Here is an 18101-nt window from a genome sequence, read left to right as displayed (position 1 = left end):
TATGGTTGATGGAGTAGTCCAAGACAGGGACATGTTCCATACCTAACAAAAGTGACACCCATTTGGGTCTCCGTTACTTGTGCATGCGATTCTGCGTTCTGCTTTCCATCAAGTAGGCCAGAGTATTTGTGTAATGTTAGCAATGAAAATTAACTGTAGTTTTTGTGTTCCTATCCATCCAGGGATTCCCAGACATTTTCCACAATTTATAGTTTTCCATTGCTAAAAAAAAAAAAAAAAACATTTTCCATAACCTCACTTAAAACATAAGAAGGTCACTAGCTCAACATAAATTTAAAATAGCTTATATTGTCTCAAAACTCAAAAAGTACTGAGGGCAGCTGAGCGGGTGTAAAATATTCTCTGTGACATTAAAAAAATAAAACCGGAAATTCCAAATGCACCAAAGGCTGGAGCCGCCATCCGACGTCCCTGCTGAACGAGCATTTATAGAGCTGCAGCATCCATGTTGATGTCCTACATTTTACCACGCTGCATTGCAGATGAGTTATACTAAAAGTTAGTTTCATGGGTTTGACATGCAGTACACAGCATGTTCGTTCTAATTAAAACAGAGCTGAACATTTTTTATTCATTTTACACTTTTTTTGTACACCGCTGTGTTACGATCAGTCCTCAGATGTGTATTAACCGCATTTCCCCCCCCCCCACCCCTTGTTCTCTGCCTACAGACCTTAATATCTGCCAGCGTCTCTATTTCAAGGAGGACCATGCAGAAAGTGGGGACGAGGAGATGGATGGGAATGGGCACCTGTCCTTTTAGTTGCCTTTGGGAAAAGTGCACTTTTCTGTCAGGTCCAAAATATATATCCATACTGTCAATGCAAACTGCTGTGAGTGTTGCATGTCAGAAAAGTGTCCCACCCTCGTGGATCAAACGTCTTAATGACACCGGAAGGTTGTGGGTTCACACCTTCCAGTGAGTCATACTGATGCTAAGGCGATTGTCTCAGAGTGTAGACAATATGGGACTTGACGAGGACGGTCTATACATTAAACGGTATGCTAAAAACAGAGGTCAGTCTAATGTAGTTACTTTATTTACTGCCAAAATAAGAACTCATTTGTCACTCTACTACATGCCAGTGTCAAGAAGTGAGACCCATGCAACAGCAAATATTCAAAGCCTTTGATGGAAAACTACATTTTAAGATTTATATCCTGTCCAGATCTGAATTCCATTTGGTTTGCACCTTCATTTAATTAAATATCCACAGGCCAACATATCTGTGCTTTGGTAAACACCATCTGACAACCGGGAGCTGATGGCTTTCAGTCAAAGGACCAGGTTTGAATCCCAGTTTGAATCTGAGTACTGCTGATTAAGGTATTTACCATGAACTGTTGAAGTAAAGGTACCCTGCTTTACAAGTGGGTAAATTACTGTCAGTAGCTTATCATTGTAAGAGACAGATAGAATTATAACTGTAAATGTGCATCTGTGCAACCTTCCCATTTTCACACTGTACAGAAGAGTAGAATCAGAAGATCTGTTGCACAGAGAGAGAGAACCATGATGTCAAAACAGCAATAATTCTCCCCCCTCCACCGCATTTGATATTTCCTGCTACTTTCACAATGCTAATCAGCTACTGTAAGCAGTAAATGGGAAGTTCAACCATTTCTCTGTAGGTTACGCTGCACGCTGAACAGCTGGTAGTGTATGTAGTTACAGCTGCCGCCTTTGGATTCAGAGGTTACTGGTTCAATCCCCACTTCTGGCTATAATACCCTTGAGCAAGGTACTTACTCTGAATTACTCCAGTAAAATTACCCAGCTGTATAAATGGGTAAATAATTGTAACCTTAATGCTGTAAGTTGCTTTGGAGGAAAGCATCAGCTAAATGAATAAATGTAAACAGATGAATGGCCAGCACGGTAACACTTTGCTATTATCACACTACACTAGAAAATTCTTCTTATATAAAATAACAAACTGGAGTTTAATCAGATGAACCAAGAAAAGATAAATCAATATTCATGAAAACTTAACCAAAGTGTAGGCCAGAAGAAAGACAGAGAGTACTTCCTTTCAAGATAGTACATTATATATACTGTATGGGCAGCACAGTGGCACAGTGAGTAGCGCTGCTGCCTCACAGCACCTGGATGGTGCGAGGTGAGGTGGGTTTGATCCCTGCTCAGTCTGTGTGAAGTTTACATGTTCTCCCTGTGTTTGTGTGGGTTTCCTATGGGTGCTCTGGTTTCCTCCACAGTCCAAAGAGATGCTGTTCAGGTTCACCCATAGTGTGTGCGTAACAAAGAGAGTGTGTTCCACTGATGTACGGATGAGTGACCCAGTGTAAGTGGTGTATCTAGCAGTGTAAGTCACCTTGGTGAATAAGGTGTGTGGGCTCATAACACTACATAGAGTTCATTGGAAGTCGCTTTGCAGAAAAGTGTCTGCTAAATAAATAAATGTAAATATATTTATGGTCAAGTCATACTGTTCTGATATCCCACAGCGTATAGACAACCTTTCTGTGTGTTTGATTACTGATCTGCGGTTCATGTCACACACACAAAAGTTCTAACTGATATGTCGAAACCATGTCCTGTTATGGCTGATTAAGTCTCGCTATCTGTGTAGGAGAAACACATCAGATCAAGACTTTCATTGGCTGGGAACATGTGCTTGTTGAAGACAAAAACATGTCCTTTCCTCTTTCTGTCATGCCTCTGTGTCTGAATGTTTATATATTGGATCGAGGCCTTCAGCATGTTCCAGGAAACCCAGATATCTACTTGAACTTTATTTCCACCAGTATCACATATATCTGAAACCACTTCAAACTGATTTGAATTTGTTGGCTTGATAACAGACAAAATTGGCCAATAAACAAACAAAATCGTTTGCACTCGGGTGAAAATATTTTATTCATTAGTAGCCTCACACCAGTTAAACAAAAAGAAAAAGATATGGTGAGTGAAATAAAATGTGATCTCTTCTAATGAATTATTCTTTCCAGGCACAAATATATTTCCTGTAATACTCTAACCCTAGCGCTCAGCTTCCTGCGTCGGCATCCGCTGGGTAAGCAGTATCGTTTGGCCCTTTGGAGTCCGAAACGCTGTCATAGAAAATATCAAGGTTCTGAACGTGTTGCGTTGAACGCCGCCCACAGGAAAAGTCAACAATCAACAACCAGAAACACTTTTGGAACTTTGACTCTAAATTATCCAGAAGAAAATCATGAGGGAAGTTTCGCATGAAACCTGGAAACTATGACTGAGTCTGCATTTCGCTGAGACTGTTTACCGGCGTGGGAAACTCCCATCCCTCAGGTGATTTCAAAGGTTGAGTAATTCCCTAGCGTGAACGCAGCAATGTCGCACTCCTCACCTTTGTGGCCCCGTGCCCGAGGAGGCCGGCCTTAGGCACCGTTCCCGCAAGTAGAGCGCTGCAGCCGGCTCGGCACGCTGGGCGCGGCCGTCATGTGAATTTCTGTTTGCTCAACATCCCCGCCTCTATAGGAGCTGTAAACGCATGTGTTCACAGCTCAGCCAAATACGCTTCTGTGGTGTCATCTGCCCATCCGTTTCGAAGCGAATTCAAGATGTAAATGACCATCTTTCTTCCACGGATTCTTCCCGTGGTGCCTGAGCTCCCTGTCTGCCCGTGTGAACGACGTGCAACGTCAACAGGCAACGCCCTCCCCTGCAAGCGGCAGCAGTTTCGCCTGAAACCAAGCCGACCTCTGCGACGCCGCACGAGCTGGGTGAGCCGGGTAAAGTGGGACACAGGCGCACAGGATCGGAGCCGCATCGTTCCGACCCCCAGCCTCCTGCACTGCGGAAGAACAGCACCACGTGCAGATGAGGCGCAGACCCAGAAATGTCAAGTCCCGATCATTTATATTCCCCGCTTCTCTCTTTGTCCTTTGTTCCAAGACTATAGAGCCCTTTTCTGAGCTTTAAAGTGAAATGTGCTGTACATATTGTCCCTTTGTTCTATTCATTTGTTTAGCTTTATATCTTATTGAAGACGTGGTAGAGCTAAATGTATGACTGCGCCCATCTCAGATGCAGGCCTTATTCTTTATCCTACCCTGAGTTTTGGAGATTGGAAAATTGGCAGCGTAAGTCATCCTGAGACGGGAAGAAAAGCAACTCCCCCGATTAAAATGAAATAAAAATTAAAAAAAAAAAAAAAAAAAAAGACACAACCTCACTCTTATGTGCTTTCATTGTCCTTTCCCTTAAAATTGTATTCATCTGTTTGTCGTAGCTCTCACAAATCCCTAGTGAGATTAATTTGAAAGCTGGAATTCATTAATGATGAATGTGTTTGATTACTGTATTGTATGATTATTGTATGAGTAACTGTATTTTTGTTAACCTAACCCTTCTGTACACTATGCGGTACAGAACCAGTACTGCACTCCTGACGTGGAGCTGAGTAAAACTACACCCGTATTTTATTTAGACACATCAAAACAACCTTTTACTCTACCTGAGGGTACAACGGAATTCTAGTTATGAAAAGATACAGTAAACGTCACAAACCATATTTGGCGATTTCATTGTCTGCTGTCTTTTTTTTTTTTTTTGTTGAAAATGTTGTGTCTCACCTCGGGCAAGGGCTGCTTCTAAGAATACCACCGTTAATACGAAATTGCAAAACAGTTCGTAGTGGCACATACATGTAAGTGTAACGTGTTGATCATTCCGGTAACCACAGCGTTTGTTTGAGGGCATGGCTCTTAACTCCACGGACGCAGGGATACGAAACAGACTCCATAAAGTGTGTTTCGGGAAAGGGCACGGCGTGTGCCCAGACAGGTTCACTGAAATCAAATCAGATGATGATGAGGGGGTGTGGTGGCGCACTGGGTTTGAGTGGGTCCTGCTCTCCTGTGGGTCTAGGGTTCAAGTCCCACTTGGGGTGCCTTGTGACGGACTAGCATCCCGTCCTGGGTGCGTCCCCTCCCCCTCCAGCCTTACGCCCTGTATTGCTGGGTTAGGCTCCAGCTTGCCCCAACCACGTATGGGACAAATGGTTTCAGATGATCTGATGTGTGTGCGAATTGAATCAAAGCAAGGTGACAAATACACTTCCACAGACTTTGCTCCTGCTGCCTGTCTGCCCTTTGATACTGAGCATGATAAAAGCAGCACTTCCTCATCTTTGGCAATGATGATAATGGCAGTTGTGGGCATTGCTGCTTCTGCAACCACCTGTTTTAAGCCAGGAAAGAAAGTAAATGTTGTTTTAATGTATAAAGCCAGTGCCGTAGCCTGGTCCTTTCGGTCCTGTGCAGGCTGGGGTTAACAGAAAACAGGGCAGACGATACCTTATTTACCTGCTAGTCACTTGATGAAACCTTTTTTTGTAAACAATACGTCAAAGGAATGCGGCTGAGCCGCACACGTTTATTGTCATATGGAAAATAATGAGTCATGTTTTCACGGAACAGAACGGAGCGATGGACTTGACCAACACTTTAGCGAACACTGCTTTTTACCATGGATCCTATAGAACCCCCCAGCATGGTAAAGGGACATCATTGTTTTCATTGGGTTCTAGTAAGATATGTGGGAAAAACCTTCATGTCATTGTGAGAAAGCAAAATATTTTGCTTGTCTCTCCTCTCCACCCTTAGCTTCTCGTACCAGAGAATGACCTCAGGAAGATGTTGCAGAGACAGTTGGAACCAATGGAAACGAGAAGCACTTGACTGCATGCCGATGAAGCCACGGGATACACAGATCAGTGTTATACTTCCATGTTTAAACCTTGAGTGGACAGGTTTGTTCAGAGCACAGTAGTTATTTTAGATACTAAAACAGCACAAAAAAGAAACGAGAAGTGGAAAAACAAGGATAGTAGTTTTCGAACATCCGAATGTCTTTTCTGCTTCTACCCTTATTGCCCGTTTCTCGTTGGTTGTCATGACATTTTTTTTTTCTATTTTTAAAGATGTCATCTGCTGCACCAGGCAGAGCCAAGACGCTCTTGTCTTGCCTTAAACCCACCGTGAGATCTCAGCAAGTGTACCTTTTTACACTTTTATTTACCTTTAAAAAGTTATACAGAACGATGTGATGAGGAGGAATGGATCAAGAGTGGTTGAATGGCGTAAGCTCCAAGGCTCATGGTTACGGTTAAGTATGAAGCACTCCTAAGCAGGAAGCAAGTCATAAATCTTCCTTCTCCAGATTCAGAGAAAGAAAGCCAGAGAGAAAGGGAGAGAACACATTGTCCAGTGTTAAATGGAACAAGGTGCCCGTAACTTTCAAGTACCTCAGGAAACAAACTTTTACACTTTTCCTACTCGCTCCCTCAATTCTAGGTCAGCTGAACACCAGGGAGCCCAAGAAACGGAGCAGCCGTAACCTTTTCTCCCTCCATGTCCCTCCCCGTGCTGTCCTGGATAAAATGCTTGTGTGCCCACAACGAGTCCAAACCTCCACCAGTCCCCTTTCATTGGAAATTTCCTGGAAGCTGTCTCCTGTGTCCTATTTAACTCATAGTCATTAATAATGCAGAGATATAAATAAATGGGGAAAAATATTTTGCTACAGCTTTTTTTTTCTACTTCATATTAAATATTTATATATAGCCTGTTTTTTTTTTCTGGTTTTAGAATGGCATGGCATGGAGTAATTAAAATGCTGATCAGGTGGACCCGTCATTATTCCACAGCACCGGCTCTGTCATTTTCATACAGAGCTCTTCCGAAACATCCGCATATAAGACCTGCAGTGTGTGCTATATACTTTATTGAAAGGTACATATGAAAGTATGTGAACCCAGTTGGGATGGTCATTCTTGTATAAAATATTAAAATAAACTGTTAAAGTGAATAACTGATGATGATTTACACACCTGATTCTCCTTACCGACTTGGTGTAACCAACTCAACTTGGGGTTCACTTATTTTTGACCTAAACTACTTCTGTGTTTCTACTACACACAAGATTTCCTCTAAAGCGACATATGGACTCGATCATTACGCATCTATTATGTCATATGAGAAAGACTGATTCTCGTTAAATAATTGTTTCATGGTAAAACTATGGGATGCAAGGGCTTCACATACTTCCAAACAGAACTGTATATATTACTTATATTTTGCTGAATGTGAATTCAGGTTGGCTGAGAATAACAACACCAGAACCTTATTTTCACAAATGGAAAATTGTAACGAATGTGATTAAATCACTGACATTTCACTACATTTTGCCAAATCACTGCACTCCTTTCCAGTACCATGCGCTGCATGTTTTACCAAATCAGGCCAAGTATCAGTGGAACAGTAGACTTTACAATGAAGATTTGCTTGTTCTTAGTCTTTCATAAATATAACATAACAAACAAAAGTTGACGACAAATAATAACACAAACGAAGTGCTCAGGTCGATCGGAGACCCTTACAAACGACCGTTGTACCGAAGGGCTGCTACTCGGCGTGTGCCCTGACGGCTGCTGCTCCCTGGCGGACACACACTGTACTGCACTTACACGTATCTGTGACGTAAGACCGCCGGCCGTCCGGTACTTTTTTTAAAAAATAACGTAAAATAATAGCGAGGCGAGTCCTCATTATACAACACAGATACTTTTCCCCACCCGACACTATTTTAATTTTATAACAGACGCTTTAACCCATTGTAACCAATCAATCTTTTAATACTGTGGCGAGGAGCAGCTCTCTCTCATAATGCTCCTAGACACAGTCACCCTATCATTTTCCCCAGAAGTGCCCCCAGTGGTTGCACACTTACAGTCCACATTTTTCCCATAATGCAACTATTTACATGCACCAAGTTTCCCGCCCAAAACAGTAATGCAGGTCGTTACAATAACATTCGGTAGGATATCTGTATTCGGCCGAACATGAATAATTATGATGGACCAACCGTTACTGACTTGGCACTGGAGGAACCGACTTATATACAATCATCTAGAGTTTTACTCCACTTCAGATAGTCACAAAAATTGACTTTGCCATATTCCTACAAAATTTGCGCTATTTCACGCTATTTTCCTACTGACCAGCAAAAACCATTTAAAAGACATTTTTCCTAATCAAAAACGACAAACTACTTCAAATTTATTGAAACAGAAAAAAACACGAATACCAGTTAATTACATCCTTCTTTATTTTCTTTTGGTCAGTGCAAATAACAATAATGCATTTTTATAAGCATATATTTACATTATGCAAGGCATTTTGAAAGTACAGTACATCCATCAAATAAGAGAATTGTCCTCCAAGCAGATGCTGTGTTATAAAGACTTTATTAATAAGGCCCAGTTAATTGCAGCTGCTTTCTGTTAATGTCTAACGATGCTTTGGGCCCCATCTAATATTAAAATAACATGGAAACTATACCGAGTTCCTGCTTAAAGAATGAAGGTACCCTTAATAAGGGAAGTTGTTAGCAAAGTGTAGTTTTTTCTTGCTACTGTACCACTCCTTAAATAGTGTGTAGTATCTCTGTAGCTACAACTGGTGTTTAACTATTAAAGTCCTACAGCTCACTACATAAAAAAAATGAAATGTCATTTCTGATGGAAAAAGAAAACATTAATCACAGTATAAAACATGTTTGCAATTAATACCAATTGCAAAATCATAAATAAAAGATTGAGAAAGTAGCCAGGAATATAAAAAGAATATGAATTTTCCCCCTCTGCATTTCTCTGTGGCTTTAATGTGTGACAAACCCTTTGATTTTTGGATGTGTGTCATGTGTAGCGCATATTTTTTCACGTAGGCCTCGAAAAATGTTGAACATTATTACCTCTGGTACTCTTGTAATCTCAACATCTCAACCATGAGTGGAGAAACAGCAATCCTGTTCATGTTAAATATTTCCAAAAGGCATTCTGAACTTTCTAATTCATTCATAGCACTGAAAAAATAATAATCTTTGACTGAAAATGTATAACTTGCCCCTGCTGTTTTGTCCCTTGTCAGCTGGGATCACACCACAGTATCGGCGACCAAAACAGTCAAGATTTCAACAGTAGAAGTATTGTGAAAACTGAGATTAAGGGTACTGTAACAGTGGATGGGGGGGTACTGTTAGGAACCAAAAAAATAACAATCCTCAGGAATAAGGTCAAATGAAAAATTTTTCTTACTCCTGACCTTGAATTTTAAACAGGTTTTTGTTCAGCTCACAAACTGCGTGAACAATAAGTCTGGAGAAGGTGTCACGGAGGAAATCAACACGGTAAAGGAATGAGGAATATCATCTAGGCCACAGGTCTTCAACAAGGCCATTAATATACTCACAAATATTCAGTGACAAGTGTAGCTTAGAGAAAAAGATGTGAATGTGCTTGATGAACCGTAAATGTGGAGGTAAAAATAAACAGCTATATAGCTGTCATTTGACATGGGAACCAAAACAGACACCAAGGGCAAATACAAATATGCTCCCATTTTTGCCTTTGCTCAGCGCCCTGAGGACTGTTGTACACCAACACCTTGAGCAGTAAAAGATGAGCTGTGTTCTTCATTTCTCTCTTTTATGTTCTGCTGCCTTTTGGGTATGCACACAATCAAGCTTTTTCCCTACTTTGCCCATTTCACGTGCTTTTGTTGATCCAGAATCCGTAAGAACAAACTCGGTGAAGACATTGCAGTAGAAAAGTGAAAGACAGAGTGCATGCCATGGAAACAGAAGGGAACTCTTTCATAGAAATGAATGCAGTTACCTGAGGACACACTCACAGTATACAGGAGTTCAGTGACAGTGGAGCCACACTGGCACAAGTACCCCACATAGGGAGAGATCAATCCTGCCAAGGCAGACTGGGTGCGATGTGTTGTGCTGAATTATTACCGGAACAAATATCATGTGGAAACAATTGGACTCCTTCAGAAACGAGACTAAGGAGTTTCTCCTTGGATAGCTCTGGATAGCTCTCCAGGGAGAGACCAGTACTTGGGTTTTCAGAGGAGGCAAAACAAAATGCTCTTTTGACTCCATTCAGGTTGGAATGAATTAATAAATAGCAGCTTCAAAATAAAAGAAAACAATGTATTTAAATTGTATTTGTACAACTTGATTAGTTGTACACTACATGAGCAATAAAAAAATTGTGGCTTAGTGTAACATAATTTCCACACTATATTCATATCCAAAAAGCAATTCAGGTTGCTGGGGAAAAATTAAGGGAGCCTTATAATATCAGCATGCAATAACAGAAGACTGGTTTCAGTTTTTTCTGTAACAATCCAAGAGAGAACACATACAGTCTTTCTGTGGCCATTCAATATGCAAACAAAAAAGTTTTTTTCTTATATTTACATTCAGGCATTCTGAGGCATAACCATGTGGTGGAAGGGAGCAGTGAGCCGTAGGTCGGAGAGAGACTAGTAATCCATACTGGGTCAGTCACTGATCGTGATGATGACTGCTATAAAACTGTGGCCTCCTCTATGGCATTGATCCACCTGTAAAGGAGAATAAACAGTCATTATGTCACATTCACCCCCTTGCTACGAGAACTAATTGCAGTTATTGATGAAGTCGATTGAGTGTATATGTTGTACTGTCAATCTATTCTTGTATTACTGTTTAATAGCACAAGGGATAGTTTCAGGAAAACACGATGATAATCTGATGATGAGACTAATTCTAGTCATTGGTAGGCTGACGATCCAACCCATGCCCAGTCCGTAGCACCCAACCAACCAATTAAATAGTAGGGTACCTGACATAACATCTTTAGACTAACAGCCATTGAATGTCAGACAAAATTAGCAAATCAGAAAAAAACACAAAGATTGTGTTATGCAATTTAAACTGTACTTTTTTAACATGGCCCAAAAGTGGTGCTTCTGTTTTCAAGACTTTGTACATTTTTAATTGTTGTTTTAGTTGTCCTGTTTGAATGTCAGGGACCAGAGGGTACAAAGGGATGCAAAGTGTGGCTTCACGATTCAGAGAGTCTCTGGCAATGAGCAGTGCTGAGAAAGGGAGACTGAACACAACAAAAATGAAGAAGAACCTGAGGTGACAGCACCCTGTCTCAGACAGACCTCTGTGCACTGCTGTTGTCCTCTGCTTTGAAGGTGCAGTACAGACTCTTCTTTTGGTACAGTGGAAAGGCATTGTTGGCATCCTCCCCTGCAGGCCCCTCAGGTAGCTTCACTGTGAAGCCCAGCAAGGGAAGACTCTCAGATGCTATTTTGTCCTGCAGCAGGAGAAAAGGAAGTAGCTGTCTCACAGTACCTGGGTGGTGCAAGAAAACCTTGCTCAGTGTGTGTGGACTTTGCAAGTTCGACCCATGTCTGTATGGATTTCCTCCAGGTACTCTGGTTGTCTCCCACAGTTGAAACATGCTGTTCGGGCGGATTGGTGACTTTAAGTCACCCATAGTGTGTAAGTCACAGTGTGAGTTTTACTGATTTATAGATGAATAATTTATAGATGAGTAATTGTAAGCAGTGCACAGTCCTATCACGACAAGTCACTTTGGGTGAATAAGATGTGGGCTGATAATACATAGTGTTCATTGGAAGTCGCTTTGGAGAAAAACATCTGCAAAATGAAGTAACATAAACGTAAACGTAAACGTAAGCAGGCAAATCCCTAACCCAAAAAACAACATGAACCATTGTAATCTCAGACATAAAGCACTGATGTCTCCTCACACACACACACTTCCACATATAATTATTTTTGTGCACAAGACTAAAACTCATAGAGGGAAAAAAGAAAATTATTTATACCAAAGAAAAAAACAACACATTAAAAATGCTCATCTGTTGGAGATATACAGAAAATCACGGTAAAGTCAGCAACTGCTTGTGTAAGAAGACAATGGCGGTTTGCAACAGGCCTCCTCTGTATAGAAAGTAGTTATTTTTGGAGGTCAAGTATTGTTCTGGGTGGCTCCACACACATTGAGAGACATGCTGTTATAGTACTGTGGGTGAAATGGGAGGAGGTTCAATACCCCTCCCGATAATGGACTGAGAAGGTGCATTGTACCTTGTCTTTGACAAGAAACCACAGCCTCTTCCAGTTCTTCTTGCTCCTCTTGCAGCGATGCAATGTGCCACTAGTGGTGGAACCTTCAGCTTCCATCGGAATCTGGATAAAACAGACAGAGGGTCAGGCTCTACTGGGGCAAGACCACCAGAAGACAAAGATAAGCCAATTGTCAGCCTAGAGGCCTATCCTAAAAGTACTGGGACCAAGGAGGAGGGGGGTCACACTTCAGATGGGACGCCAGTCCATCACAGAGAAGCTACACATGGACACACTGACTCACTATATGAATATATGTATATACTTTATATATGTATCCTGTGTGCGTGCATATATTATTTTATATATATATACATATATATTTATTTACTGGCTATATATGTCATGGTTGTAAACCGCAAAATGTTTGCTTGATAGCATGATAAAGAAAGCAGAATGGGTATGTTTACCTGGTTTAGAGTTGCAGTTGTCTTTCTCTGCTTCCAAAGGCTGGGGGGGTGAATGTTCTGGAAGACGGCGGAGAGAGGTCGGCTGACACGCTTAGTCCGAGGACTGGCTTCCGGGCTTACCTCAGCAACATCACCCCCTGTGGAACATCATAAAATGCTGGCTAAGAGGTATTCCTCTTAACCCATTTGTTACACAGCTGTCTGTCAACTGTCACACATGTGTATGAGTGTAGATGAGTGGTCTACCTTGTTTCTTCAACTCAGTGTAGCAGTGGTCACACACTTTCGCCATCCTGTCTTTGAGGTATTTCAGAGGGTACTTGTTCCTGGAGCAACCCCGGCACACAATCTATAGCCATATTGGGACACACATGAGTGAAAGGAGTCTGAAAGTTGTTTCCTATCTAACACACAGCTCCAACACCATTAACTTTTGACTACATTTGGTCAAAGACTCTTCTCTTTGGGCCTGGGACTGAGAGCAAGCTCCAGGACCCACCTTCCCGCAGGCGTGACAGTGGTGTCTGCGAAGTGTGAGGGAAAAGTCTGAAGTGCAGTTCATACACATCATCACATGGGACACGGGCACCAGGGTCGGCGCCTTCTCCCCCAAAGACATCCACAGCTTGTCCCTCACCTGTTTGAGAGGGATGGGGTGAGTTTTTAAGACTTCTCAGAAAGACTACATAGCTTCATAAGCACAAAGGACGTAGCCTAAGGAATGTACATCAATCTTTACAAGCACACGGCTTGCTCACCTCGCCAACAGAGATGCCAGATGCCCCCAGGCCCCTGGAGTGGTCATCTACAGTACGACTCAGGGTATGGAACCAGTCATCATGCTCGCCACTTGAGCTACATGAATACAAACAGGACTCATGTTCTGGAATGACTATGCAAGATGTGAGCAAGCACTGTTTTCAGAGAGGTACTTTTGACATACCTGGTCGACAAGGTGATGGAGACCTCATTAACCTCAATCCTCAGGGCATACTGCACATTCTCTAGAGTTGGTTTGCTGATCTGAAGCCAGAAATGGAAAAATCAGTAAGGACACCGTTAATCCTGCAGGCAGATCTTGTATAGAAGATTTGAGGTCACTGTTGTCATCTCATGACATGGCATTCATTCAAAGACATGAAGGACAACCTAGAAGGACAAAGGTTTTCTGTAAAAGCAGTAGGCTCGGAAAGGGAAAAGTTGGTCATACAGGGGGTGGCAGATGAATAGCTAGGGTATAGGGTTTGACCTTCATTCCTGTGAGATGGAGCGTGTTCTTCAGTCTATATTTGCCATCCTGCTGTGGGAACGTGTACAGCAGCACATCATTCATCTGTAAAACAAAGCAATGTGGATTTTTACTAAAAATCAATACAAATGGCTTTTGCACTGCATTGACAGCTGCTGGACACAAAGCATTCCAAAAGATGACAATGCAGACTTGAATAATTGAACACATTTATCTCTCTTTACCAGTTTACAGATAGATTACTGACAATAGTTTTTAAACTAGATTGAGATTAAAATTGAGAAGAACTGAACAATTCTTCCACTTAATTTTTGTTGCAGGACATACATTCCTTTTGCTGTTTTCAATGTCACCTTTTGGTGGCACTGTAGTTTGGATAATTTACTTTTGCCAAGATGCTAAAATCTGCACGGGGTATAACATCTTTTCCTGTGTATCTTGAATGTTACATATTTTTCTCACAGGCAAAACATTTTGTAAGCCCAAGGACACACCTCAAACTGCAGCTTTGAAACCTGAATTTAGATACAAACTACACAAACGATATTATTCGGTGTAAATGGATCATGTGCACTGAACATCCATCCTTCAAAAACAAGCATTCAGGAATTGTAGTGTGTTATGGGTCTTTGGACTGGAAGGCCATGTAGGAACAAAGTCACAATAATCTGTGGCGCTGGTGTTATGTGACCAGTATACATTATTACTACAGCAGAATGGCATGTGAATACTACTGAGCTGAAGGAATGGAGTAACAATGTCAAATGAGCAGGTGGTGCTGTCTGAATTTGAGATGCATGCTGACACTGTGGTGACATGAAGTCAGTGTCTTAACCCTTCAGTATGCTGCAGAAAGAGGCAAAATAGTAATAGAGAACTCTGATTATACAACATATGCATCTCAAACAGCTTTTCACTGTGCCCACATGTGCCTCAGATGCAAAAATGCAGTGCTTGTCCATTTTTTTGCAGCTTGAAGTGAAGTTGGATTTTGATGTGTTTACAAACACATAACAAACTTCTGATGCAAAAATAAAACATCCAACAAGTCATGATTGAGTTTATCCACATTCCAATCTTTAAAAGAAACCTTTTGCTTATTTGCATTTATTCATTTGAACAGATCATTAACACACGAATGCTTTCTAAAAGATGCTAAGTGGGAAAGAGTTAATGTTGCCTCTCTCACAGCTCAACTGTAAGGTCTATAATAATGCTTAAAGCTAATTCCTTTAGTTAGACAAACATCTCTTCTCTCCACGGGACAACAACCTGCCCACTAGTTGCCAAATAAGTTCCCCCAATTGCCTCTAAGAAAGCGTCTGGCCTTCCCAGTCCTGTCGGCACAGTACCTGAACAGGAAACCGGCATCCAGTAATCCACACCAAACATCCTGTCAGGAAACGCAGCTTTCAATAACAGGGTTGGGCGCAGAAGCCCTGGAATTGGGTGGGAGCTGCCTGGTGTCCCTGCTTCCCTTCAGAGACGGGCGCAGGGTCCCTCCCTGCAGCTGCACTATGGGTCCAGCACAAGGGCGCTACGTCTGCATAACAGGCCAGGGGTGGGAACTCGCCTTGGGCGTGCTTCCCAGGTGTGGCTCTGTGTTTGTACTGTTTCGTACACTGCCTCTGTTCTCCGGCACTCCGAAGCTCAGGGGGATACCGAATGTGTGCAGAGCAACAGTAAGGGGAAAACAGTAGGAGCAGATATTAGGAAGGCAGGCCAGACGAGGGATGTGGAGCCCTGAGTATCATTAGTGCAGACGCCACGGTTTATTGTCACAGCACACAAATGGCTTGAAGAGCATCCAAAACACATGCTGCTCTCAAGAATTTTTTGTGCTCTAATCTAGACGTCTTGGACAAGCAGTTAATGATAGTGAGTGAGTGAGTAATACACATGTCACACATTTGAATTCCCACATAAATACTATTTATACCCCCAGGGACTGCACACCAGTATGGTCCCATTATTTCCACTGATGTTACTGCTTCATCATTTACCATTGGAGAGCAACTGGAAGCCTGCTACACAAAGAGATTTGTGAAATATGTGAGAATGTGAATATTTATCATTTTTTCAGTGTTAGGCAAAACAAAAAATATTGGAATATATTGATTGGAGCATTTGACACATTTACACTACCTTGAATTAAAGTCTACAACATGCTAGTTGTTACGGAGAGTCACCTTAAAACAACATGACAACCACGATGTGTCACAAAAAAAGAACAGCAACAGTTACCAGAAACAAGTGTCGGGGCTGTCGGCTCTTCCTAGAAACTTTCATCAAGGTGCCCTCCTTCACAAATTTCTGCAACGCATAAAACACAACCGTCTCAATCGAAGAGATAGTGGAAGATGGATGCAGTGAGCAAGGGAATGCAGAGGTATAACAAAAAAGGAATAATCTTCAAAAGGTGTTCAAGGCTGAGATATTAAAGCAGACATTGAAAATGGAGATGGACTGGCTAATGTACTTAATAAACAGAAGGACGGCATGTTCTAAATTAAGCTAAGAAGTCCTTCATCACTGCACAGACGTTTTAATTACTGAAGAATGTCTTCTCTGCACATTGCTATCAGTCAACAAGCATTAATCTGCAACAACTTGACAGAACGAGACAAAGGTTTCTCAGTTGGCCTGAGTTTTTGAACATTTAATCATCTTGGGGAAAAAACACAAAGTAAACTGTGCCTTCTTTGTAAACACCAGCAACAGTGTCCTATAGCATGCTAGTGGAGTTTAAACATCTTTTCTTCAGTTGTTTCTGTCCTAAAGTACCCTGCAAAATTGTATGTGAATGTTTCTGTACCTTATAAAAAAAATGTAGGTAGGTTATCAGGATTCATCAATTATCCTGCGTTTTATGCACCTACTAGAGCGATGAACATTGGTGCATCAAGTAGAAAGTAACAAACTAGGTTTACTTAAGAATCACGTCTGCAGCTATGTCTCTTTCTCTTAATGTAATGCACAAATTGTATTTTCACTAAGCTGTACGTCGCTTTGGAGAAAAGCGGCTGCTAAATGAATAAATGTAAATGTAAAGTGACAGACAGTAGAGACCTGGGTTTCCCATTGTGCATTTTTAAAAGCCCATTAGCCAAGTGTGCCCTGAATTACACCCTGGTGTCAAGCAGTTCCTGTTTCCTACACAGACCAAAAAAGAACATTAGTCTGCCATGGGTTATTGTTTATAGGTCTTTTTAATAACTGTGAGCTTCCCATCAGACAGACTGAGACCTGACTGGCTCCATATAGCCTGAGGTAACTGACATCTTATTGGACAAGTGAAGATTTCACTTTAAGGTGGCTAAGGAAAGAAGTTGGGATATTAGCTACATAGCTGACAATGTTTTATCCGAAGCAATTTACATTATTTCACTAATTTGTATGATTGGATATTTTACAGGACCACTGCAGGGTACATACCTTGCTCAAGGGTGCTACAGCGGTAGTGGGCAGTGCAGCTTGGACTAGTACTCTTTGGGTTATAAGTTCATATCCTAAACCACTACACTACCTGCTGCCCCATTTACCATATTTACAGCAGATGCTCTATATTCATGCACATGTGTGTCAGAACTGCTTTTATATGTCTATAAATATAATCGTATTTTATTACTATTATTATACGCCAACCAGACTGCTACACTCTTCCACATCTGCCCGCTTGGTGGTCCCACGCACGAAAGGTAAAGCGTAGAGGTTCTTGGTTCTGGCTCTGTTGTGGTGGAACGACCTCCCGCTCTCGCTCAGAACTGCTGAATCTCTATGCACTTTTAAAAAGGGTCTTAAAGTTCATCTCTTCCAGGCTCACCTTGCCCATCATCTCTTAAGTTCATGTAAGGTATAAATGTTCATGATCGGATCAAGCCTTTACAGAGCCATTCTTGCAATTTAACGTAAATGTTTATATGTATCTCAAAAAAAATACTAGGAAGGTTATTAGGAATCGGCCATATTCTGGTAAAGTTTTATGCAACTACTTGTGTGATGAATGTCGGTGCCTTTGGTGAAGGAAACAATCTAACTGTACTTAAAAGTAACTCATCTGCAGCTATGTCGCTTTCTCCTAATGTAATGACAAACTGAATTTTCTATGAGATGTACATCACTTTGGAGAAAAGCATATGCTAAATTAATAAATACAAATGTAAATATCGCAGTACGAACACCTAGACAATCCTGTGTTAACAGCCTGAGTCTGGTGTAAAAACAATGTCCTTATCAAACTGAAGAGTGCTCACCCTTCCTGGCTGGATCAGGTCACTCTGGCCCCCAACGCTGTATTCAATGTGGACCAGTCGTAGCAGGTTCTCCTGTAAGACACAGAGCTTGAGAGTGAGAGTGACATTTCTCTGACTGAGAGAAAGGGAGGATGACGGAAGAGGAGGAGCTTCTGGGAATTGAACTAGAA

The 18101-nt window shown here is 41.6% G+C and overlaps 1 protein-coding gene across 3 annotated transcripts in view; it reads right to left on the bottom strand.

The window, feature by feature from the left end:
• Positions 1–8126: 8126 nt before the first annotated feature.
• Positions 8127–18101, bottom strand: part of LOC108936991 (FYVE, RhoGEF and PH domain-containing protein 5-like) — a 33235-nt gene continuing 23260 nt past the window's right edge. For all 3 annotated transcript variants that reach the window (XM_018756693.2, XM_018756692.2, XM_018756694.2), the window contains exons 11-21: positions 17932–18003; positions 15923–15991; positions 13679–13762; positions 13373–13452; positions 13188–13284; positions 12929–13066; positions 12676–12778; positions 12430–12566; positions 11981–12082; positions 11026–11180; positions 8127–10437 (exon numbers count right to left, since the gene is read on the bottom strand). In XM_018756693.2, coding sequence (XP_018612209.1) covers positions 10401–10437; positions 11026–11180; positions 11981–12082; positions 12430–12566; positions 12676–12778; positions 12929–13066; positions 13188–13284; positions 13373–13452; positions 13679–13762; positions 15923–15991; positions 17932–18003 — 1074 coding nt within the window. In that variant the 3' untranslated portion in view covers positions 8127–10400. The remainder of the gene's footprint in view (positions 10438–11025; positions 11181–11980; positions 12083–12429; positions 12567–12675; positions 12779–12928; positions 13067–13187; positions 13285–13372; positions 13453–13678; positions 13763–15922; positions 15992–17931; positions 18004–18101) is intronic.

This window comes from Scleropages formosus, chromosome 2 (genome assembly GCF_900964775.1).
Source record: "Scleropages formosus chromosome 2, fSclFor1.1, whole genome shotgun sequence".
NCBI lineage: Eukaryota > Metazoa > Chordata > Actinopteri > Osteoglossiformes > Osteoglossidae > Scleropages > Scleropages formosus.
The sequence above is the reverse complement of the archived record's forward strand: the minus strand, read 5'-3'. Positions and strand labels throughout refer to the sequence as shown.